The sequence below is a fragment of the Cupressus sempervirens genome, chromosome 8 (genome assembly GCF_028749045.1).
Source record: "Cupressus sempervirens isolate cs-2001-9-10 chromosome 8, ASM2874904v1, whole genome shotgun sequence".
Taxonomy (NCBI): Eukaryota; Viridiplantae; Streptophyta; class Pinopsida; order Cupressales; family Cupressaceae; genus Cupressus; species Cupressus sempervirens.
This window is the reverse complement of record NC_143125.1, coordinates 581795719-581821410: the sequence shown is the minus strand read 5'-3', so window position 1 is coordinate 581821410 and position 25692 is coordinate 581795719. Positions and strand designations below refer to the sequence as shown.

General features: G+C 32.9%; 1 protein-coding gene across 3 annotated transcripts in view; it reads left to right on the top strand.

Annotated features, from left to right (window-relative positions):
• The window catches only part of LOC149543762 (pectin acetylesterase 3-like), a 228460-nt gene that overhangs the window by 85514 nt on the left and 117254 nt on the right, over window positions 1-25692 (top strand). For all 3 annotated transcript variants that reach the window (XM_089798455.1, XM_089798454.1, XM_089798456.1), the window contains exons 6-7: window positions 17985-18109; window positions 18334-18394. In XM_089798455.1, coding sequence (XP_089654581.1) covers window positions 17985-18109; window positions 18334-18394 — 186 coding nt within the window. The remainder of the gene's footprint in view (window positions 1-17984; window positions 18110-18333; window positions 18395-25692) is intronic.

Genomic DNA, 25692 nt, shown 5'->3' with positions numbered 1-25692 from the left:
TTTGAACACTACCTTAAATGTGGTCTATGATAGATTTAAGTTATGGTGTCCAACAAGATCCGACCCAAAGAACCATAACAAATTGACTTTCAGGGTGTCTAGCGAAATCCAGCTCGAAGAACCATGATAACCCTTGCTCCAACACATTTTGGTGTTAGGAGATAGGTCAACTATTGATAAGGTCGTCACCTTACAATAGTTGCCTTCTGGTTGATACATTCGTTATCATGACTTCCAGCACTTTGGGACAACAACTTAATGAAGTTTGTCATGATAACAGGTCTACCATTTATAAGTTCGTTACCTTACAATTGTTACCTTTTGTTTATATATGTCAATGAAAGTTCATTACCTTTCATTGCATATCATATGTGAAATAGTAATCACTGTGAACCAAGTCAGAGGGTGGTACAAAGGCTTTCACCTCAATTCTACCCCATAGAGAAGAATACATCACAATAAATTTTACTTAGAACTTCTCCTCATAGAGAAGATATCATTTACAAAGGATTGCATTTAAAAAATTTCCCTCTGAACATCGTTCCTAGGAAGTCAGGTCCTCTAGCTACTTCCTCAGAAGCTCTCTTCACCCAGGATGCTTGTTGAACTCCCTCTAAATCTTGCTATCAATCTTCCAACTTTTTAGTGATAAGTCAATATTTCCTCATGATGCACTCAAGAGTAGGCCCATCAAAATCATGCAGTCACACATGTATTTCTAGACTCCCTTTGAGTATTATCCTGTGTTGTCTTTGAGGAAGTGTCATACTCCCTCTTAATGTAATTTCAATCATCAAAGATATTTGCTTCCAGAGCCTCACTTTATCCAGCCTAATCACAACTTCTTTTAAGTTGTTGTCATAAGCTACCTAATGTGTCATTCTTCTTTCCATGCAAGAGCAACTTTAGATACAAAGGAAAAGATCAAGGCAAATAACTCTTATAGTATGCACGTATAATTATGTAATGTCCCCATTTGTAGCAGGTTTCTGCAGTTGGCTTGGTCAGTTCACCATTGCGACCCTCGTGAGCTAACAGTGGAATTTGAGGGTCTCAGTTGTGGGGTTATAAGCTTTTCAGTAGCCTATAGTGTGTTTTGGCTCCATTTGAGGGGCTTACTATTTATAGTAAGTCAGACTGTTGGTTCCGATGAGCTCAGTTGAGTTAGAGGAGCTATGTGATGCTCTCAATTTTTATTCCAGGCTTCCAGTTTGGGCTCCAAGAATCTTGATTCTTTTAGAACTTGGTAAAAGAGAAGGTTCATTGGAACTTATGGCTCTTTTGAATGCAAGATCTTCCTCAAAGACTACATCTCTACTAAGTTCAATAGTTTTCTGTCCAAGTATGAAAATTCTATATGCTTTAGAAGTTTCACCATACCCTACAAAGATACCTTTCCTCCCAGATGGTTCTAATTTGATTCTCTTTTCCTTTGAAACATGAATGTATATAGGACATCCAAAAATTTTGAGATGACTTATATTGGGTTTGACTTTAGTAAATACTTCTTTAGGGGTTTTATCTTTAAGATAGGAGTGAGGGCTTTTGTTTTGAATATATACAACAGTACAAGAGGCTTCTGCCCAAAGATAGTATTCTAGATTTTGGTCAAAAATCATAGCCCTAGCAGCTTCTACAATTGTCCTATTCTTTCTTTCAGCTACCCTGTTTTGTTCTGGGTTATAAGGAATAGTGTACTCCCTCTTGATCTCTGATTCTTTGCAAAACCTTTTAAACAAGTCTGAGGTATATTCTCCTCCATTATCTGTTCTTTTTTTAATCTTGGAGGGAGCATCTATTTATATTAAGTCACCCTGTCAGGTTCGTCTTTCATCATCAAGATAACTTTGGTGTTGTTAGATTTTGATTCTGATGCTTCTTCAGTTGTTTTTGCAAGACAGGTGAATTATTATTATTATTCATCTAAATACATTGAGGTTGCCATTTTTGTTGGTGTTGTTGTTTGGTCACCTCAGTATCATAGCTCGTTGGAACCAAGACAAAAAGTTTTAAATCATAGGAACAAGAAACAATGGCCTTGCATGTCAAAATATTAAGTTATGGTGGAAAAGGTCATTTTTGGAGCCAAAAGCAATTAATAAATTATATTAATGACACTTTATTATATTTTAATGTTGTGTGTGGGAAGCTTCTTATGTGAAGTTCATTTGAGAAACTTTGTGCCATTTGGAGATTATAAATATGAACCCATTTGATGAGTAAAGCATCCAATTATTTGATTATCTTATCTTTTTTTGTTGCCTTTTTTACACTTTTGAAGTTCTGAAATTTTGTGCCCTTGCTGAAGTATAAGGGTTTGGTGTAACCACCAGTTTTCACAGGTCTTAATTAACAACTAACATACTCAAAGAAATATAGTTATTACTTCATTTTCGTAGGAAGACAGTTATATCAGTCATGTTCATGTGAATGAGATTTACCGTTAAAATCAGTTAGACAAAATTTCTTAACTAAGAACTTAATACACCATCAATGAATTTACCATAGAAATTAAATTCCACATACCGTGAAATTTGAACCGATAAATCATTGTAAGAAGGCTTCTACAATCACCTAAATTAGTCCACAAATACCACTATAACAAAATCATATGACTACCATTCAATACTGTTATGTCAAAATCAAATGACGATTACTTTTAAATACCACTATATATAAAATTAGGGCATCACAAACCACCATATCAATTAGGGCATTGATCTCCATTAGATCATTTAGGGCTTCAAATACCATTGTATCACTTAGGGCTTCAATTACCGCTGGATCATTTAGGGCATCAGATACCACTGTATCATTTATTTCCTTCCGATTGCTTAACTGTGGCAACAACATAAGATTAGAAGATATGCTCATATTTATTAGTCATATAAATGAAAGACTAAGATAACAATCCATTAGATAAATCTATCTCTCGCAACTAAGTGTAAAGTAACTGTAATGATGATAAAACTCAATTAATCTTACCCTCTTCTTGCATATACTTCATAAAAGTAAAACTACCTATTTCCAATAACAATTGAATGCATAGCTTATCTTTGTCTATTGTATGTCTGACAACGTGGGGAGAGGTGAAACATTGTCAGGGGCTTAACCACTCAACCTCGGACTTTAACTTATTCCCCACACAATCTCCAATGAGAAAGACCCTTCTTACCCAGAATTGGACTTGGAACATCTGTCATCTACTGAGCATCCTAGCATTTAAACACACCATTCAACTTGACAGTAGGAGGATACAATTAACAGGATCATGCATGAGCTATTAAATAATATTATTCTAGATTTAATGTATCATATCTAACTTTTATTTTCTAAGTCATTGGAAACTCCATCTCACCTCTTCACCATTTCCATGGCTATATAGACGGTGAATCCTAGGTGTTCGGATCTCAAAGCACTCAACTTTGTCTGTTGATTCCCATCAAATTCATGAATAACATATATGTTCTAGCTTATCACAATTTGTGATTTGAAAAGGATATTCTTAAAGATTGCAGAATTTATTGTTTAATTAATTTAATTTAATCATATCTAATTTCTCTTTTGCGTTCTTGCAGAATCATTACACCTCTTCACCATTTCACAATCTATGATTACATGGTTATGTTCTTTAAAGATTCTAGAATTGATTCTAATATCTAGTGGCATAATAATTTATGGATCCATACCACGGTTACTTGGCTTTCACTTTCCATGAACAAGGTTAAATTTAAAGAAGGTCAATCTGTAAACTCAAACAAGATATCATCATGATAAATGTTGAAAATTGCTGCTATGAAATTTGATGTTATTATACCTTTTCATTTTCAGGTTTTATTGCATTTGGAAAAACTCTCCCATAAGAGATACTATTCAACTGGATACAATGAAAGTAAGAAAAAAGTTCATTATAAATCAAAGGGATTATACAATAAATTTAAGAACGTGATCTTAAACAAAAGATAAAAGATTCTTGTGCCTAGCCGGCTGCCTTAGAAAATAAACATATTGGAATGATAACTTAGCTGATAAGAATTTTGATAATGCTTTGAAGATCTTGAAATCTAATCGGTTTCCTCTAGTTGCATGAGACGTCACCTATAGAGCATACAATCTCTGATTCTTAGCTGGATTACTTGCACGGCAAAGGGAAGACATCGTTTTGATTGATCAAAATTATTCATCGATAAATGCAGGGTATCGACAAGAGTAAAAACATTGAATACTGAGATGAAGTCAGGTGTTAAAGAAATTGGAAATAAAGCAACAGAAGGAATTCAAAAATGTGTAAAACATATGGAACTAATAATATGTCCAACTCCTCTCATCGCTTCCTTAAATGGAGAGCAAACATGACTCCTTGGCTCCCACCGGTTATAAAAAGATTATTTGCCCATTCAAATTCCAAGTATTAACTCGATTGGAAAAAGAGAGGAAAAAGAAAATAAAAAGGTTGGAAGAGAAGTTGGAAAGTTTAAAGTTTGATTATTGCCAATTTATCATGCCAAGTGTTAATTTGGTTAAAAGCAAAGAATATTAAAATGGAAAAAATAAAGTTGGAAGATTATAGTTCGAATATTATTGTTATTATTTTATATTTATACAAGTACAAGTAAATATATTAATGAGGTGACATTAATTTATTAAATTATTATAATATAATGATGCCGTTTTATTTTTATATCTATATGTACGTATATAAATATTTATATAATAATATGATGAAAGATCATATTAAATCCTTAGAGGTATGTTTTATATTTTAACTCAATTATTTTATGTTTCTCAATTTATTTATTTAAATAGCTCATGTGGGTCCCACAGATGTATCCTGTTTCAAGTCGCTAGGTTCTCAATCCATCTGCCCAGTGATGGTGATGCTGATGTGCCTAATTCTTTTCTGACAATGCTTTTACCCCTTCGACGTATTCCCTGCAAGGAAATTCTCCGTAGTTAAACAAGTTATAAATAATCATAACGGCTAACTGCCCATTCAATTTCATGAATTCGTGATAAATAATTATAAAGACTAACCATCTTATCATTTCACAGGATTATAACCAATTTATCTGTCGACTGATTTCATGTGAACCTCAATGACTATATTTCAATTTAGGTCAAAAATTGGGATGTAACATTTGGGATCTACAACTGAAGTATTGTAGATTCAATTCTGAGATTGCTTGATAAATTGTGCTAAGGTATACGATTTGTCATTTCTCCTACTGTATTAACTATTGGTAAGGAGAAGTTTAATTTTTTTTGTTGTTGGTGGTTGTTCTGAAATTTGTGAAGGGATTCACTAGAATTATTATATCAAATTGTGTGCTGGTTAATTTGGAGTTGGTTGAGCGCCAATTTATATCTATTGCTTGGTGTTATTTTCTATCTACACTTTGGGAGCAACATTTTCCAAATCTGCAGTTGTATTTGTTTGTCGAAGAATTCCTTGTTGTTGCTAGACTGATTTCAAAAGGTTTTAAGACATGCCTTACTTGTAAGTTCATGGATTGGAACTTCTAATTTTTCTAGGTATTGTTGATTTAGATAATATGGGATATTTTATCAACTAGGTTGTTGGTATTTTGTGAAAATATTCAGTATTTAAGTTGATATTGAAATCTGGAATTTTTCAGCTATATATTCCCTATGTAATATCTAAATATTTGAGTTGAAATTATTATTGTAAAACATTCTAGTTTGTTGCTATATTGTTGTATCAAAATTGCAAAACCTCAAGAACAAAAGAAAAGAAATCAATTCTTCAACACAAATTGTTTGAGAGCCAATCAGGTTATTACAATGGTATTAGAGCTTGATTGCAAAGTGTTTGACGAAATAAATCTTTTTCAACATTTACATTTTCAGTTTTTCAAAAAAAATGTTGGACCCAAGGTTTCAGTGTTGAACCCAGCGCTCTGATACCATATGTAACATCCAGATTTTACGGTTCTAATTTAACATCTAACATACTCAAGGAATATAGATATAATTTTGATTTCATAAGAAAGCAGTTACATCATTCATGTTCATGTGAATATGATTTACTTTTTAAAATAGTTATACAAAATTTTCTTAACTAAAAAGACTTGAATTACCATCAAATGAAATTACTACAGAAAGTGAAAACCACATACCTCGGAAAATTGAGTTCGAATCAAACTAGGGATGCCTCTGCAACCACCCAGGTTAGTCCACAAATACACTATAACAACTTCATATGACAACTATCATCTAAAAACTGTTTTCTTAAAATCAAATTAAATACGTCTATTATTTTAAATTAGGACATCACTTACCACTGTATAATTAGGGCATTGTTTACCTTCGGTTCATTTAGGGCTTCTGATACCACTATCTCACTTAGGGTTTTCAATACCACTGATTCATTTTAGGGCTTCCGCGACCACGGATTTCAATTTAGGGCTTCCAATACCACAGATTCATTTTAGGGCTTCCGCAACCACGGATTCAATTTAGAGCTTCCAATACCACTGTATCATTTAAGGTTCCAGCTATCACCCAATCAATTAGGGCTTCAGATTTCTTTTCCTTCCAATTACTTATCTATGACAGTTTCTCAAGATTAGATAAATACTTATATTCAATATTCATATAAATGAAAACAATTCACAAATCAATCCAAGTGTAAAGTAATGATAACCATGAAATACTTCAATTTAATCTTACCTCCTCATAAATAAAAATGATAATAACTGTTTCCGAAAAACAATTGAATTGTAATATCCCCTAAAATGATAAATATAATTATGATTGAAATCAATATGAATGAAATAATTAGACATTCAATACATATTGAATAATAATACAGTAATTAAAAATATATATAATCAAAGACACAACCAAAATTTGTTTACCAAACAATACATTATTCCATATAGAGATACGAAAGTAAATATATATTATAGTTTCATTATAGATATAAATCAATGACAATTATATAATAGATAAAATAATATTATTTAATATTAGTAATAAAATAGCATAACATTAAAGTTGTTAGAAGTGACAATTGATAATTGAATAAGAGAATATAAAATTAACAATAGAAATCTATATCCAATGTGAATAGTCACTAAAAATTAGATTGATCTTATAATAATTATATATAATATTATACTAATTATAATTGCATATACCAAACTTATAATTTAATAATCTAAACTAATATTTTTGTACCAATTTTACCATTCATAAGTATTGGGATGACTTCAACTTTATAAGGTCGCGACATATCTAAGGGGTCACGTCACCTAATAAGATGAGAGCTGTGTATAAATTATGAAAGGCTTTTCATAGGAATGGAGGGGATAGTGTGAAGACCATCAGGCAGAACGTACATAGCAGAACACACATTGGGAGATCAAACAGTGTAGAGAACGTACGGAGGAGAATAGGCAAGGTACAGTGATCTCGAGCAGTGTCCAATCTTACGTAGAGTATATTCCACCAAATGGGGTACCTCGTGTTTCATCCACCAGGTTATCACCTTAGCATAGCGGCTCATGTATTACCCACTGAGTGGAATAAGATCGAGTTAAGCAGTTATACCCCGTTGATCTCGAGCTATGTGAGTATGAGTTATAATGTTTATAATTCATAAATAAAAATATGATAATAGTTATAATGGTTATATTGTTATATGTTATTATTATAATAATGATGGTCAAATAATAATAATTAGAATATTTGTTTTTCTTAAGTTAAAAGATATAAATACTTATTCAAAGTCTTTCTAAGTCATGATTTAAGAAGTTGATCATAATGAGAATCAAATTAAATTATTAATAAAATATATGTGAAATAAAAGATTTGGGTGTTAATCAATGAACACCATTTGTTACTCGTAGCATGGAGGATGAGAGATATTTTAGATCTCCATTTCTACCATGGTCGAGTGTTGATATCGTAGCATAGAGCATGCAAGATATTTAAGATCTCCATAGCTGCTATGGCTAATAATCGACATCCAGAATATTCTGAAGTTGTTAACATATGCATATGTGAATAGCCTTGGATAGAGGATGCCCGTCCAAGAAGAATCTTAAGGGGTGCGCTCCCGGGATGACGTTGAAATAGATATGAGCTATGAAGCCCGATTTGGAGACGTTCTTAAGATTGGGAAATAGCTTAGAGGGTAGAATACTAGAATTAATATTATTGTTATTATGATTCTAACGTTTATTCTTGCAGGTATTACTTGTCCCTAACTAAACCTATTAGTGGGGACATTACATGAATGCATGGCTTATCTCTGTCTGACGCATTTCCGACATCTTGTGAGAGGTGAAACATTGTCAGGGGTTTAACCACCCAACCTTGGACCACAACATATCCCCACACGATCTCTAACGAGAAAGACCCTCCCTACTCGGACTTGCCAGGGTACATCTTACCATCCACTGGACATCATGGTATACAACACGCCATATGACTTGGTAGCAGGAGATCACAGTAGCAAGAATGTGCATGAGCTATTAATTCATATTTAAATGATAACATTGAAATGTCATAACTAATTACTGTTTCATGTTGTTGTAGATTTCCTTTCTCTCACCTCGTCACCCATTTTCTTAGCTACACAGTCGGGTGAGTCTCAGGTGTTTGGAATCCTCATACAACTGGTTCTATCAGTTTTACATGCTTCCAGCATTTCACTAACTGTGATTACATAATTATGTTCTTTAAAGATATCAAATTGAATGTCTAATTAATTAATTCCACCACTTCACCATAATGCCTGGTGAATTTCATCGTGTTTGGATTTATTGATAATATTTTCATCTTTGTATGGCATGAATGAATGCATAACTTCCTAAGCTAAATATAATTGCTCGCAGCTTACATTGCACTTCAATCTCTTATATGAATACCTGATACGCTTTTATGAATTAAGAATCATCTACAATATAAGAACAATTTCCAATAACTAGAAATCAAATACTGTTCACCATATTTCAGTCTGTGTTTATATTAGTTCCATTACGTTGGATTTTTCATGATTTCGTATTCATCACCAGATTGAGTATAGATGGAAGAATTTTAGATTCTAAACTTCATAGCATTACCATTCATCATTTTGAGACAGTTTATGGATTAAAGAACAATCAATGATATGAACATATTTGGTGACCTAATATCTTGTAACTGATATCCAATTGGATGATAACTTTATTGCCTAGAACCTTAAATGAATTTAGAGAATTTTCGAATCTCACATATTTGGTTATATATAAATAAGAAGCATGACAGACTTTTATTCATAGGTCAGTGTCACATGAGTAGATAGGAATCGATACACTGTTTCAAGCAGTGTCTTAATATCTTAAAGAAAAACCATAGACATTAAAAGAGGAAAACGATAATCTTTTCATGAAATACGGCAGACTTATGCATTACATCTTTATATTATTATCTTAAGGAAAAGGACAGACTTGGAAAGGGAAAACAACAGTAACCTTTACTTAAATCATTGCCATAATACAGATAGCTTAAGGAATGAATTTCTGAATCCAAAATATTCCTGTAGAAAGCATAATATAAATGGTTATGGGTTACATCAGATATCTCTTACGTGACCAAAACTGAGCTCGACTTGCACTTGATTAAATTCGCCAACCCTACTATCAAACCTGCGGCATACGGAAAACATTTTAAGTTGGGAAAAGATAATTTTCTGAAAGAAGGTGATTGGTTGATGCATTTTGAGCAGAGCCCAGCCTCTCCAGTGATATCAAGTAATATATCCAGTTGCTAAGGAGAAGAAATGGTCAAGAAATTTGAATGCCAAAAGACGATTAAGAAATCCATAATATAGAATAAGCTGACTCTACAGCTTCATCAGTTACAAGAATCCTTTTGAATTCCTAAGATGACCATTGTAGTTCCAATTATTAAATTGACTAGTGGAAAGAATTGGAAGATTAAAAATTCAAAGATTATAATAATATTATTATTATAATTTGAACATTATTATAATGTACAACAATTAAATTATCAAAAGATAATGGTGCCAAAACATTTAGTATTTAAAAGCATGTAGTTAAATATTTATTAAAAAACAATTTAATGAAGGATAAACTAAAATCTTTTAAGATACATTTTATTTTTAAACTCAATTATTTTAATTAAAATTATTAAATAACTCATGCGAGTCTTGCAGATGTATCATGTTTCAAATCGCTAGGTCCTCGACCTATCTACCCAGTGATGGTGATGCCCTGCCTAATTCTTTTCTGACAATGCTTCCACACCTTCGACAAGTTCCCTGCAAGGAATTTCTTTGTAATTAAATTATAAATTATAAATTATCATATTAGTTAACTTTTCATCTAAATTTCATGAATTTGCGATTAACGATCAACTAACATGTCATCTGCACTTGAAATCATAACGACCAACTTACCATTTTGTCAGATCATATCAAATTAAACTACCAATTGACTCCATGTAAACCTCAACGGTCATATTTCATGCTAGGTCAAAAATTGGGATGTAACACTTTAGCATTGGTTTTTTCACTTAAAGTAACTATAGTGCACTTACGTTATAATTTGAAGTTGAGTTACTTTTTGATTTTTCACTTAAAGTGACTATATTAACTATATAGTTTTACTTTAATTTTTGACATTTAAATCAAATACTCATTTAAATGATATTTATATGTTATATTTTTAATATGATATATAAATATGGTTTATGTCCCACTAAAGTAATATTTTAATGAAATTAAATTGATATATGTTTATTAAATGACTTTAAGTAATCAAAAGTGGATATTTTATAAATTTATATGCTATTACACATAAAATCCATCATAAGTGGACATTTTATATGTCACTGCATATAAAGTTCAACTCAAAAGCATAAGACTATCAAAAGTGGACCTTTTTGGTGTCATGACACAAAAAATGTTAGCTTTCACTTGAAATGTGTCATTACATCAAAAACATGAGCATTCATTTAAAATATGCAATCCTCCCTAAAAAGTTCAATTTTAACCAAGTGCATATTTGAAAATGTGTAATGCCTTCCAAAAGGTGCAATTTGCCTTATGAGAAGTTTTAAAAATATGTATTGCCCCCTAAAAGGTCCAATTTCAACCTTGTGCATATTTTAAAACATGTTGTGCCTCTTAGAAAGTCCGATTTTGGAAGAACACATGTAATGGGCCTTCAAGAACCCGATTTTGGAGATTATGAGAGATTGACTTGATGGTTTTGCATGAGATTTTCTCCAATAGGGTCATTTTTGCTTGGCAATGGATTTTCTAACATAAAAAATGAATTCATCTTGCAAAAAGATGTTTTTCTAAGCTCTATCCTAGGGCATGTTTTTGGATCTTGGAGCAATGATAGGGCACGGTTTGGCATCTTCCACCTAAAATGCGTTGTTTGTTGTCTTCTCCCATTCAAATTTGCAAAGTTGGAAAGAGTACAAGTGTTTTTGAAGAATTTTTCAACATTGGAGCATCTTTTTCCACCATTTTTGACACTTAATCTTCATGTAAGTGGACTTATTCTTTCTTGCTATTTAATTTGTGTTTATCTTGCTAATTTTATGCACATTATTGCTTGATGATTGCCACTTGTTGAAATTGATAGCATGGAAAGTGCATGTTGGTCAAAGCTTCGGCTCCAATTGCTTCTTAACTCTTTTATATTCAATTCACAAGATACAATTACCAAGAACACAAGATAACATGAATCAAAGATAACTTAGATGAATTATAGACAGCTTATAACTCATACACATAACAGTCTCACTTAATCAAAGTCAAGTCTCAAATGCTCCTTTGTATTCACTTTTCTCTCAAAATAGTTCATGCAACCCAAAAACGTTGGATCTTGGAGCAATAATAGGCCACGTTTTGACATCTTCCACCTAAAATGCCTTGCTTGCTGCCTTCTCCCATTCGAATTTGCAGAGTTGGAAAGAGTCCAAATGTTTTTGAAGAATTTTTCAACATTGGAGCATCTTTTTCCACCATTTTTGGCACTTAATCTTCATGTAAGTGGACTGATTCTTTCTTGCTATTTAATTTCTACTTATCTTGCTGATTTTATGCACATTATTGCTTGATGATTGCCACTTGTTGAAATTGATACCATGAAAAGTGTGTTTTTGCTTTAAAAATGAAGAAATTGTTCATTTTCACGTGTTTTGGTTTTTCCCCAAACTCCAAATTCAAAATTGTGTGTTGAAGTGCTTTGCATATTGACATGTTTAAGTCACTTTCCAAAGGTTTTTTTCTTTTTGAGTTTTTGTGTTGTGTGTTGGCTTTTCGGTTTTCTCCACTTTGGAGAAGTTACAAGTTCTTTTCCAAGAACTTGTTGTTTCACTTCATGTGAAACAATCATCACGTTCCACTTCTATCTTCCATGTCGCGACACTTCGCATCTCATCTGACAAATGTAATTACATTTTTTCCATCTCATTCACCATCTGCACATGCATGCAATCCCATTTTCCACTTCCATTTTCACTCATCTTACTTTTCACATCCACTCGCACAACATGATTATACAAAAAGCTTTACATGTAATAGCATCTCAAAACCCCAATTTTAACTAAAAGTCACTTTTTGAAAAGTCAAAAAGACATCATTTTCATCTTCCATGTACTTTGACTTCACCTTTTCACTAAAGATGACTATAAAGTTCATTGTCCCTCTTCCATTTTCCATTTCCATCTCTCCATATGCGTTCGCACGTTCATGAGAAAATACATGATTCCACATCTTTCCATGCTTTGCACCTCATCCGTCATTTACACTTACATGTAAAGTGCATCCTCCATCCACATTCACATCTCATCTCACTTTTCATCTCCCGTTGCATGTTGCACTTACATGTAATCATTTTTTATGCAATAATGTCTTGAAGCCCTAAATCACGTCTGAAAACCAACAATCTTCATTTGTAGGCATTCCCATGCATTTTATTTCATGTTTCAAAGCATTTCCATCCTTCCAAGCACTTTGCTTAAAAAAAAAGTTAAAGGTGCTGATGGAAAGTTGTTCTGAGTTTACATCTGGACACCATCGAGAAGGTTTTCAAAGTGTCAAAGACTCTAGTTTGTGCTGATCTACAAAGGAGAATTCACGACGACTTGAGCGAGAAAAGATGGATCACATCAAGTTTTCAAATGACAACAGACAATTCATCAAAGTCAAAGGTTATCAAAAGACGCAACACCATGGTTATCAAAGTGAATGCAGCGGTACAAAATACAGGAACTCCTGTTCTGTGATCATCCGAGATTGCATCATCAAGTACAAGGCCCTTCAAAACAATCCCTAAGATTGTTTCCTTCTCTTTCATCTTCTTTCTTCTTCTTTCATGTTTGTAGTTGGAGAGGATGCATTGCATGAAAGGATGTAATTACATGTAATGCGAGTTACATGTACGTAAAAAGATGTAATGCGAGTTGCATTTGTAGTTGCATGTAACCCTATAGTTTCTCTTTTAATTAGACTAGGTCAAAGTTGGTTGAGTTGCTCCCACTTTTTCCTCCACATTTTTCTCAAGTCCTGTGCCTATATAAAGGAGTGCCCTCTCATTGTAAAAATCATTTTTATATTTATGCAAGAGACCTCTAGAGAAATTGTGCCAGCAGAACTTTGTTTGTGTAGCACTATTTTGAGAGAAAAGTGAATACAAAGGAGCATTTGAGACTTAACTTTGATTAAGTGAGAGTATTACTTGTATGAGTTATAAATTTTGTCTATAATTCATCTAAGTTATCTTTGATTCATGTTATCTTGTGTTCTTGGTAATTGTATCTTGTGAATTGAATATAAAAGAGTCAAGAAGCAATTGGAGCCAAAGCTTTGACTAGGAGCAATTGTGGAAATATATAGCCGAAGCTATTTCTGTAGCTTATACTTATTTCTTAATTTGCAAAAATAGTTAAGTTATTTTTACTTTTATGAGTCTTTGTGCCCTAATTGTAAAGCTTTTCCATATAGAAGTATGACCGGACTCGGAGCCAAACTGGTACATTTTCAGCTAGCCTTTGAGTTAGTGAAGGTTTATCGGTATCACTATTTCCAGCTCTTGATAGAAGTGTAGTTAGAGATTCACCCTGCCCATTACTCGCTCTACGAATAATTGGATTCTTTCTTAAAAGATAAGAATAAAGGATATTGGTAACACCCATTTTATAAAATCTCTCGACTTCTTGCTTACCTTGAGTTGATCCAAGGAACGGTGAGAAGGGGGAGCCTTCCCTTTAAGGTAGGAGAGAATTTGTCTCATATGCTGTGGCTGGTCATCCTATTCTACTACTGGATTTTTACCCAAAATTGTCGGTTACAAAATATCCATGCAACACTACTTATTAAATCTCCAACTTGCTTCATTATCCTCAAGGCATTTCTTTATTTCTGCAATGTCCCCTGCCTGGTCCCATAAGAATTTGGGCTTGATTTTATATTACAAGAGACTTCTCTTCACATATAATTGTGCACAACTCTTTATTTGTCATAGTTTATTATTTGTTATGGCATTGAAGAGTCACATGGATCTTTTTTGTAAATGTAATAATATGGCCATTGTAATTGATATCTTTGTTTTAATATATCAGATATTGTAGAAGTTGATTGTGATGTGGGTGTTCTACTTATGTTTGATATAGCCATTCTTTCCAAATTGTCTTGCTGACCAAAAATGATTTTTTCTCCAAAGAGATAATGATAGATGGTATTGGCAATTATAATGATGGCTCTATTCTATTGCTCTTCACCTTATGTTCTAGGTTGATGTTGATGTGTCTTCCCTCCATATTCACCAACGTTCTTCATGTCTTTGTAAACAATCTAAGATATGAATGTTGTATGAGTTTCAATGTTGGTTGTTATTCCTTCTTAAGACTTGTTTCGCCTTGAAAGTCTCTGCAAACTTCATACTCTTCAATTCGAAGTATGTTTTCTTTAAGGTTTTTGTAGTGAGCTATAATGTATAGACTAGTCAATATAAACCGTTAATATTCTTTGAACTCTTCACATCATTTCCATTGGCTAATGAGGTACATATGTCTGACCCTGCATGTGTTTCACGATGATCATATTTTTAACCTTCAGTACATTGATGAGTGTTCACAAATTGGGATTCTATAATTTCCTATGTACAAAGAATAGATTACTTATGTTTGCAACCTCCCATTACTGTAGATTTAGAATTGCATATAAGTTTGTAGGGGAATTGTCTCGGTTTGTACTTGTATGATGATTCCATTGTAGTCTACAGATTCAAGGGCCCGTATTGGTATCATGCATAACCTTACTCTATATAACTTTCCCATACTACTATTACTTCCCAATGCTCCCTCTTCTGTCTCACTATGCACATTTGATGCTTCCCATGGTTCTAAATATTTATGTGTCCTCCTTGCCATCTGTAATGTGGGCTAATTCTTCTTAAGTTTTATTTTTAAAGGATTTCTTTCTAATTATAGTTTGTTCATGTCCAAGGGGTTTAGCTTAGTTGGTTGAAGCAATGAGTTCTCATTGTGGAGACCTTGGTTCAAATCCCAAGAGAGACATCTTTGTGGAATTCTAAGTTGTGACTATTGGTCTTCTATTGGTTGTATATGTCTCATTGTAAAAGGTGGATTCTAAGTTGTGACTCTTGGTCTTCCAAATGTTGTTTCTAATGTGGTTGTACAACATGTGCTATTGCAAAGCTTGCAAATTACAGGTTAAGCTCATATATACTGCTTCCAATTCCTTGGCAAACAATTTCTATGAATTTTATGTTTGATCTTCCTACGAACAAACAAGGGTATGATTGTGTGTATGTTTTGGCAAATAGATTTTCGAACATGGCAATAATGATGGCTTGTAAAAAGGCAATTTTTGTAGAGAATACTGCAAAGTTCTTCTTTGAGCATCTTTGGGCTCATTATGGTTTTCTAAACAATATTTCAGATAGGGAGAGTAGATTTCTCAACAAGTTTTAGTCTTCACTACGGGCAAAGATGCACACAAAATTAACAAAGTCTACTGCATCCCACCCTCAAACAGATTGCCAAACAAAGGTATAAATAGAATGATCATCCAACTTCTACGAATTTACCATTCAAAACATGCACACGCATGGGGTGAAAGTCTTTCAAATTTTCAACATAGCTACAACAGGGTAATTCATAGTACAACAGACCATATCCCATTTGAAATTTGTCTTGGTTATCATCCATTAGCACCCATAAATGTTGCCATACCAATCATTCAGCCTGAATCAGTACCATGTGTGGATAAGGACGAAGAGACAGAAATGAGGTTTATTGACATAATTCATCACCTGCAGCAACAGGTTCATGAAATCTTGGAACATACCAATAAGAAATACAATGAGAGGCATGATGAGCAACAGACCCTCATAATTTAGGTGTGGTTGCACCTTTAGAAAGAAAGATTGCAAGATCCAAACAGGAACATCCATCCTCTTTGTTATGGCCCATATAAGATCATCCAACAAGTTGGAAAAAATCCATTTGAGCTTAACTTGCCCCCATTTCTGGGTATTCATCCAGTCTTTAATGTAGAACTGTTGAAGCTTTATTTTCCTCCATCATTAGATGTTGCAGACATTGCTGAGGAAATTGATAATATTGAATTGAGCCTGGAAGCTGCTGCTTCATTACAAATTGATTAGGTTATCGATGCTACTATGAAAAACATGAAGAAGCAAAACATTCATCTGTACCAAGTAGTTCAAGGCAGCCAGTTTGCTCTTCAGGGTAAGTGGTTTACTGGAGAGTAGATTTAACTTCATTTCCCTCACCTGCTACCAAAGTGTTGGTGCATTGAGGCTCATTGCCTCCCAAGGTGGGAGGATGATCAGAAAATAATCCAGGAGTGTCCAAATGATACAGGGACAAGTAATAATGCAAAGTAATCAAAAATCCAATTTTCCAATATTTTCTAGGTTTTATCAAATAGCATTTTGGGAGGTCTTCGAAACATTTCAGCCTTTGAAACTTTGGACGGTCTTTTACAATTGTTGTTGTAGGCAGACTCATAAAGGACTGAAACTGGAGCTCTTGGAAATGTTTCCTATAATGAAAACAGTCAGCAGTTTTGAGCCCTAAGCAAAAAGTTATGGCTTTCTGAGGTTAGACTAAATTTGTATATAGTATTTTAACATTTTTGATATATTTTTAATTTTATTTTGTAATAAATAATTCCAAATTGTTTATTTTCAATTCCATTGGGATTCGAATGACCTTTGGCATCTCAGACAAACAATGTTTAAACTGATTTTCAAATGGAATGGAATTACTTTTTGGCTTGCATATAGTTGTTGAATTGGAATAGATTTGTCTATACAGCAGGTTATACACGAGGATTGTACCCTGAAATCATAATTCAGACCATTTCATGTTCATGTGAAAGAGAGACAGTTTCTTTTCTGTTAAAAAGTTTGTTCAGGAAAGGTTTTATTTTGTATGAATTTGTTGGTAAATGTTTAGTATTTCTTTTGTTATAGCTTAGCATGTTACATTAAAATATGTTTTTTAATGTATTTGTGTGTGCATGTATTCAAGTGGCATATGCATCTGCATACATGTGCATGCTTGCATGTTTTATTTCAGATTCTTTTTATGTCAATATATCCACTTTGTATTATATTCCAGTGTTTTCTAAAATGCAAATGCATATTCTCTAAACATAGTTTATGATCTGATAAGCAGGATTTTGTTTTAAAATCATGTCTGGTCATTCTTGTTACTTTGTAGATCCTCTATGGATTTGAAATCCTCCTTGAAATTCTTCTATTTCAGGAAAAATTTGAACTAATTGTCCTCTGTTTCACCTTAGCTTTCTAAAAATAAGAATAGACCAAATGTCCAATCTGCCATTGCATTCGATTAGATAAAACCAAACTGTCAGTTTCATTATATGTTAATTTCCTTCATATGCTATAAACAATTGCATTGATTACAGCAATTCTTTCTTGAAGGCTCTTCTATCTGGTTGTTCAGCTGGGGGTTTAGCAACATTCTTGCATTGTGATGATTTTCAAAAGCTTCTACCAACAACTGCCACTGTGAAATGTCACAGTGATGCTGGATTTTTTCTTGATGCGTATGTTTTAAGCCTTACTTTATTTTTTCATTTAGAAATATGAAGTCTGCAATTATTACATATTCAAGCATCAATTCACTCCCGAGGGAAAATACAAGTGTGATTGTTTCAAATTTTTGAGGTTCTAAATATCTGGTTTGAACATGCCTATTTAAATATGATAGGGATTGTCATGTTTTCATTGATTCAATCTTATCATATGTTCTTACCTGCATGATAAACAGGAAAGATATAACTGGAATGTACGGTATAAGGTCATTCTTCAATGATACTGTTATTTTACAGGTATTCATTCAATTGTTATTTGATTCTTTATCCCTTTGTCTATACTTTTTTCTTGAAAGAAAATTTAATGCACCTTAGTGTCATAAAATGATTTAATTCTATGATTTGGAGAGATCTTTTGTGATGACATACACAATTCCTTTTTGAGTACCAAGTTTAAAAGACATGACTGCAAAGTGTGAGCAATGTACCTACAACAATGGCAGTAGCAACAACTTCATCCTTCTAACAATCAACAATATTAGCTCATAGTTTCAAGTCCTAATAACTCATTTTTACCATTAATATCTTAACCCTTCCTAAAAAATTGATTTGTTACACTTATTCTTCTTAAATTATTGTCCAAAGTCTTTTTTGTCCTAGAATTGTGAAGTATCATAGTCTGACAGTTTTGCAATATATCAAGATCACTTAGTATCATAATTGATTAATCAATAAATGAGGGATTCCTTTAGGGTCACTCTCCTGAAAGAAAAAGTGCATTAAGATTGCATCTAGTGTTCGTATGAGCCGCAACTTAGACATATCATAAGCACAAACTTGCGCAAAAATAAAAATTGTGAAACTATTTGACTAAATAGTTTGTGATACAATATAAGTGACCTATGTGTTGGTGCTATGTAATAATGTCCTCTATCTTGGAGATTGAACTCAATAAATAAATAAACTTAATAAAATAATAATATATAAATTATATATTTTTAATAAGAGTAAAAATTGATAATAATATATTATCAATTATTTATATAAATTAATGAATGAATTATCAATATTATAAAAATGAAAAATATGATATATTAGTAATATAAATATATTATTAATATAAAAATAAATATGATTCATATGAAATAAATAAAAAATAATAATCATCCAGAATATTAAATAATATTCAATAAATTATAAATACTAATCTCATTATTATTAATATAATAAAATATTGTGATTATATTAGATAAAATATTATAGCAATTAAATGAAGGGTTGCAAGTGATGAATCAAATGATATATAAGAAGAAAAGAATTTGAAGTGTAAAGCATGGGAGGGAAGAGAATAGATAAAAGAAGATCCTGTCATGGTAGAAGATAACAAAATCCAATCTAACAATATCAGATGTAATAGCATTGAGCAGACATTGACCAAAACTAGAATAGGTTGTGCAGTGCCAAGTATAGTGAGTCAAAGACTAAAGTTGATGTTACCAAGAGGGATTCAGAAAATACGGTATTATATGTGCGCCAAACATATTACATATGCCAGGGAGGAACTTATATACTTTTAGCGGTATACACCCTGAATACTGCAAATAGTGCACTCAATAAGTAATGATACAACAGCTGGGGCATGAGTATGGTCAGCATTGGAGAAAAGTGCATCAATGGGGGAGTACACTTAGAAAATCCAATCACCACTTGGAGAAACATTGTACTCAGCAATCACTCATCTGATAATCTCAAGGATTAGAAAAATAAGAAGAATTCCCAGGGATACCATCAATAAATATTAAGGAATGGATAAATTATCAAGGAGAAATGAAGTAGAGATGACGGGACAAGGCACAACAGGAACAACCATAAGGGAAATGTTAGAACCATTAGATGATAGTATTCAGTGACAAAGAACATCAGCATACAAGTGTGGGAAGCTTCATAGAGTCAGCGATAATAAAATGAGAACGCAAAAACACATTACAGAATATATAGATTTATTTATATACAGCATGATGAGTGAGCGATGAGATGTCTATTACACAGATGAAGATTCCACTTCCAATTAAAAAAATGACACGTTCAATAAGTGGGTGATTGAATAGAAGAAGAGGGATGGAAAAGAAACTTTATTGGAAACGTCAGACATTATTTCCTTTAGTTATTCTAGGAAGTTCGTATAATACATCTACAACATAAAGCAATGGAGGAACATATTTTATCATTTCTTTTTACTGTGAATTAAGAAGGCACAAAGATTGAGACTGTAGCCAAGTTCCATAATAGACAATTAATAATTTGGTAGAGTAAAACACCAAGAGAAGATAAAATGAAGTGGTCCGCGATTGTCCAAAAATATAAATATTGATCATCTAATTATCATTGACCATATAAGGCATTGATACATGTATATAAAAAATGTGTCCCTTCAGATTGCTCGTGACATACACAATAGAAGATAAAGCAAGCAGATTTTTAATTGACACTAAGGAAAACATTCAACATTTATACATCCATTCAGTATTGTACAAACAATACGCAAAATATCCATTCAGTAATAAATAAGGAGAAGAGAACCAATTTAAATTATTATAACACCTTCAGATCATGGTATTTTATCTTTAGTAGGAATCACAAGAGATAAGAAAATATTATTCATTCCAAATGGGAGAGAGATAAATTAGATTCATTCTAAATGGAAATAAGAGATCAAGAAAATAGATGAAAATGAACAAAGATTATTTATTATTCAGAATGGAAGGAACAATGATCTGAATCAAGTTTTATTTTAATAAAATAATAAAAGACATTTTAATGTGCAAATTATATATTGAGCGGTTCTACAATTCTTATTTAAAAGAATATATGATTCAAGAGAAAACTTTGGGGCAGTCCCAACAGATGACATTACAGTGGTATCAGAGCACGATCCTACCATCCTGCAGGATGAATGTTAAATAATGATCAGTATATAAGAACAAAAATCATCTTTGAAGGTGAAGTATGTGAAGAGTCATAATATACTTTTGAGAAAAGGTCGTGCATATGATAGCTCTATGATTGAATTATACAAAACATTATAGCAGAATTGCGGATAACCTTGTAACAAACTTGTGAAAGAAGAAGTGAACACTAGTCCTTCAGCAAATAATAATATGAAAGTCTTATAAAATCACAGAAAATGACAAGGAATGTCCTATTAATGATTAAACCATCTTAGTCAGCTCTCAACAGACTTAAGCCAATGCATTTGGACATTAACCCACAGTGTCCAATAAGAAAGTGATAAATCCCCATCAGCAGGCTCAAGACAGTCAGAAAAGAAACAGTCGGAATCTGCAGCAAATAATACCAACAACAAACAGGATGAAGAATAGTAGTAATGACAAATTCCAAGTCTCCTACGAGCATAGCAAAGAAGGGATTTCTCATCTAGCGGGAACAAGATTTGGAGTGTCTCATGCCTTCAGGAGTCAACGACAAAACCAAGTTCACAGCAAGGGAGATAACCAAGGGTTACCCACTCATTCTGCATCATTGGGACAAGTATATTAATATGGCAATACATTGCATGTTGAGCACAAAGTATAAAGGACAGTATACCATGGGTGAGCTTGTAATAAAAGCAGGACAATAAAATAAATACAGTATAATTCCGAGAGGGAATTAAGGCAGAGAGCTAACCTCTTTGAAGGATGTCACAAGACATTCTATAATTGAATGTTCTTTAAGAAGTAAGGCAGGGAATCAAGTATTCTTTGAAGAACTAGTATATAATTAAACAAATGCATATGCAAGGATGGATATACCCGTGTGGTTATCCATAAGGCTTAGGATGAGTAATACCTCTCCTGAGAAGGATGGATTCACCCAGAGCGGGTATCCATAAGGCCTAGGATGAGAAAGAACTCTCTCCTAGGAAGGATGGATATATCAAGATTGACTATCCATAAGATCTAAATGAGAGAAGTATTGTGAGGAGATGGTGCATAGCTAGAGAGTTGTTCTAAAGTTGTGTAAGACAACTAGAACCCCAGGAAGCACTTCCCCAGGAGGCCAAGCATCTGATCACAATGTCTTCTTAAGAATGTAATTAAATTGGGAGTTAGATCTTATATAGACTTACAAGAATTGAATAATATTTTACTAGTACTAATAATTTTATACATGTTTTCCTTTTGTGAAATACTAACATATTATGCAGACCTACCTATCAAAGAGCTTGTCACCACCAACTCGGGTAGCACCGACAACAATCTAAAATTTGAAAGTATGGTTATGAATGTCTTTTATTTTTTTCAACAAAAGTGGTCATAGTCACTATACTATATTATTATAAATATATTTTTTTTACACGGGTTCAGCAAGGACTCGTGGAGGAAAGAACTCGGAAAGAAAACCTCCACATCTGCCCAAAATAGCCTAATTGAACTACAAAATACAAAAGAAAGGGGTAAGAAATAAAAACTACCCTTTCATTCCTAAATTTACATATGATAACAGAGATGACCATATGGAAGAAGGCCAAATACAAAGAAGCCAGTAATTTAGAATTCTGATACAATGTGCTAGAATGTGCATAGAAGCACTCCTCAACCCAGTTACAAAAAAGAGATGATATAATAATACCCCCATAGAAGCTGCACTATAGAGAAATGAGGTATTCCAGCATATGATGCATAGGCCCCGATTAGTAATGCAGGACAAGCAGAATGCGGTGTCGAAGAGGAAGCATAGGAAAACAACCAACTGCACTGCAAACAAGTTACAAGAGTTGTCCTGAAATCGCTGCCATAATGATCTAGTATATATGCCAACAATATCCCGAGAGAGTAGAATCCTGCAAACCACCTGAATACAACCAGTTATCCAATGCAGTAAATTCACAAAATATATATCGAGAAGCTCAATGTAAGAACTTGTAATGAATAGGGTAAAATATACAACCATGGTCAAAAAGACAACCTGCCGAACCTTCATACCATACCCATAGGAATACCTGTATACCAAAAAAGAACCAACTAGGCAAAAATTGTGCATCTAATAAAGTGATTAGTGAGTTTCAAAGACCGACACAAAATGAAGACCAACATTAGCATGGGCAGGCAAAAGGGTATAATCTTCATTATTAATTTGAGAAATTAGGCTCTCATTACCAATAAGCACATTATCCACAAACTCATTTGTATCCCAAACAGCAGCAAAATCAGAAAACTGGGTATTATTCATGACCAGCTCCCTACCCACATAGGAAGCACTAGAAGTGTCCATGAGAGAGGAAAAGTGATCATGCACAAGCATAGCTAGCAGTGCATCGACTTCTGAAAAGGCCCTACTCTTGATAGAGGCATCAAATATATAAGCCCTCATTACCTCTTCCAAAGGCCACACTTATTGTTCATCAAAAGATTTTTTAGTGGCAATATACAACTTAATAGACTCATCCTTGTGAAATAGAAAGTGGTATGGAAAGACTCCGTCTACATTGGAAGCTCCAATCTAGAAGTCATACCCTTCACATACCACCAAACCATTATTTATTGGAGTAATCATAAAGCTTTGATAGGAGATAAATTAAATGAAATGTCATTTGAGAACTAAAGTACAATAAAGATAATGCTAGTCAAACCAGATATCTACCATGGCGAGAGGAAGATTTAAAATGCATTGGCTAATCTCCAGACAAAATGCACCAAAGATAAATAAAAGTCAAACATGATTCTTTTTCAGATTCACATAAACACAACGAAATTTTCTCAAAAATTTTATTGTTTTTTATCACAAAATATACGGATCATGAAGATCAAATGTTGAGAATTTCAAAAACATTCATTGTGTTTTCGTTTTTTTGAAATTTAGTCAATGGTGCAATTTGTAGGGAGGATAGCCGCATCCAATTTAAAATGAGGTATTGTAGGCATCCAATCAGAAAAACCATGAAAAAATCATAATATCGAACACCCACGACACGAATAAGGGTTAAATAACGAGTTGGACACTGAAAAAATGACATAATCGCCAGGTGGGAGAGGTAAGCAAGTTTGCTAAAATACATCTTGAGCATATATTTGGACATCATGGAGCAAGAGAAAATATTAACTCTGCAATAAGTAACAAAGTACAATGGAACACAAGAAGGCAGAGATATGAGAAAAATGCATGAGATAAGCTATAGAAAAGTGAATACGACATCAACACATTACATGGAAGAGGCAGGTATTGCCAGATTGATCATATTCCGACTTCCCAAACATGTATGATAACAACAGGGGCTGATGTTTGAAAGGATACGAGGGATCTTAAGAAAAGGTTTTGACATAAAAGTTTTGTAGTCTGAAAATTATCGCAAAGACGACAGAATAAAATAGTAACTAGGAAGGGGGTGGGAGCATATTATGAAGCATAATTTTTATCATTTAAATAGACTTCCCCTAATAAAGGGAAGTCATCAATATTTAACGGACCTATCATAGAATCTAGACTAAGGCCCGATAATCCCAAATTTGCTAGGCAATCAGCCATTTTGTTGCCATCATGAAGTATTTAAGAAATATAACATTGTATGGTTACGAATATCGTGAAGATATAAATTTTGGAAAACATGTCCTTGATCTTGGCTTATTTCAAATTGTAATTAGAGGAAGCAATCTACCAGAGCTTTTAACATGTGTATACACTGTGTCTCCATCAAGTCTTCATGCATTTATGTGTATACTTCATGTCAGCATCATGTCTTCATACACTAATGTACATATATTATGTGCATGCTTTGGTTTTCATATATCCTAGTATATGTTTCTTGTATTTTGGATCTCGGTGATTGTCCCATACATAGGATGTAAGAAAAGGAACCCAAGTTATGAAACTATTAATCAACATAAGACCCTCACATCAATTGCTTTGGGTCAAGCAATATTAGGAAGGGTGGACTATAATGTCCCTTATTTTGGAGATTGAATTCAATAAAATAATATTTTATAAATTATATATTATTAATAATAGAACAAAAATTGATAATAATTTATATAAATTAATGAATGAATTATCAATATTGTAAAAATGAAAGATACTAAGCTGCCGATTTGGGTTCAGGGACGGCTTTGTGTTCAAGGTTCAGCAAAAAAAAAAAAATTCTCATTTGGGTTCGTGGGTGTGTGTGTGTGTGTGTGTGTATATATATGCGAAAAAAAGAGAAACTTGTGTAGTTGTAAAACTAACTTACTAAGTCATTTCATAGTATGAATATATCAATGTTACTTGATTATTAATCAATGCCAAATGTCAAAGATAAACATTAAATAATCACTCAGTAATCTATGTTAATGTTGTAAATAAAATCATACATTGATTTACTAAAATGCAAAATGAAATTTTGAAAGATAGACTACTTCATTAGATTGAGAGATAGTAAAGTTTGAAATAGGTGATAAATGAGTCAATGACAAATGTTTAATAGTTTATCAATGATCATAGACTCATAGTATCAAAGATGCAAATCCCCTTCAAGGGTCAAATGTGATCTGTAAACTAGGATTTACAAGTTTTATAACTTTAATCCAAATACAGATTTAATCCCTGATCCAAACAGTAAT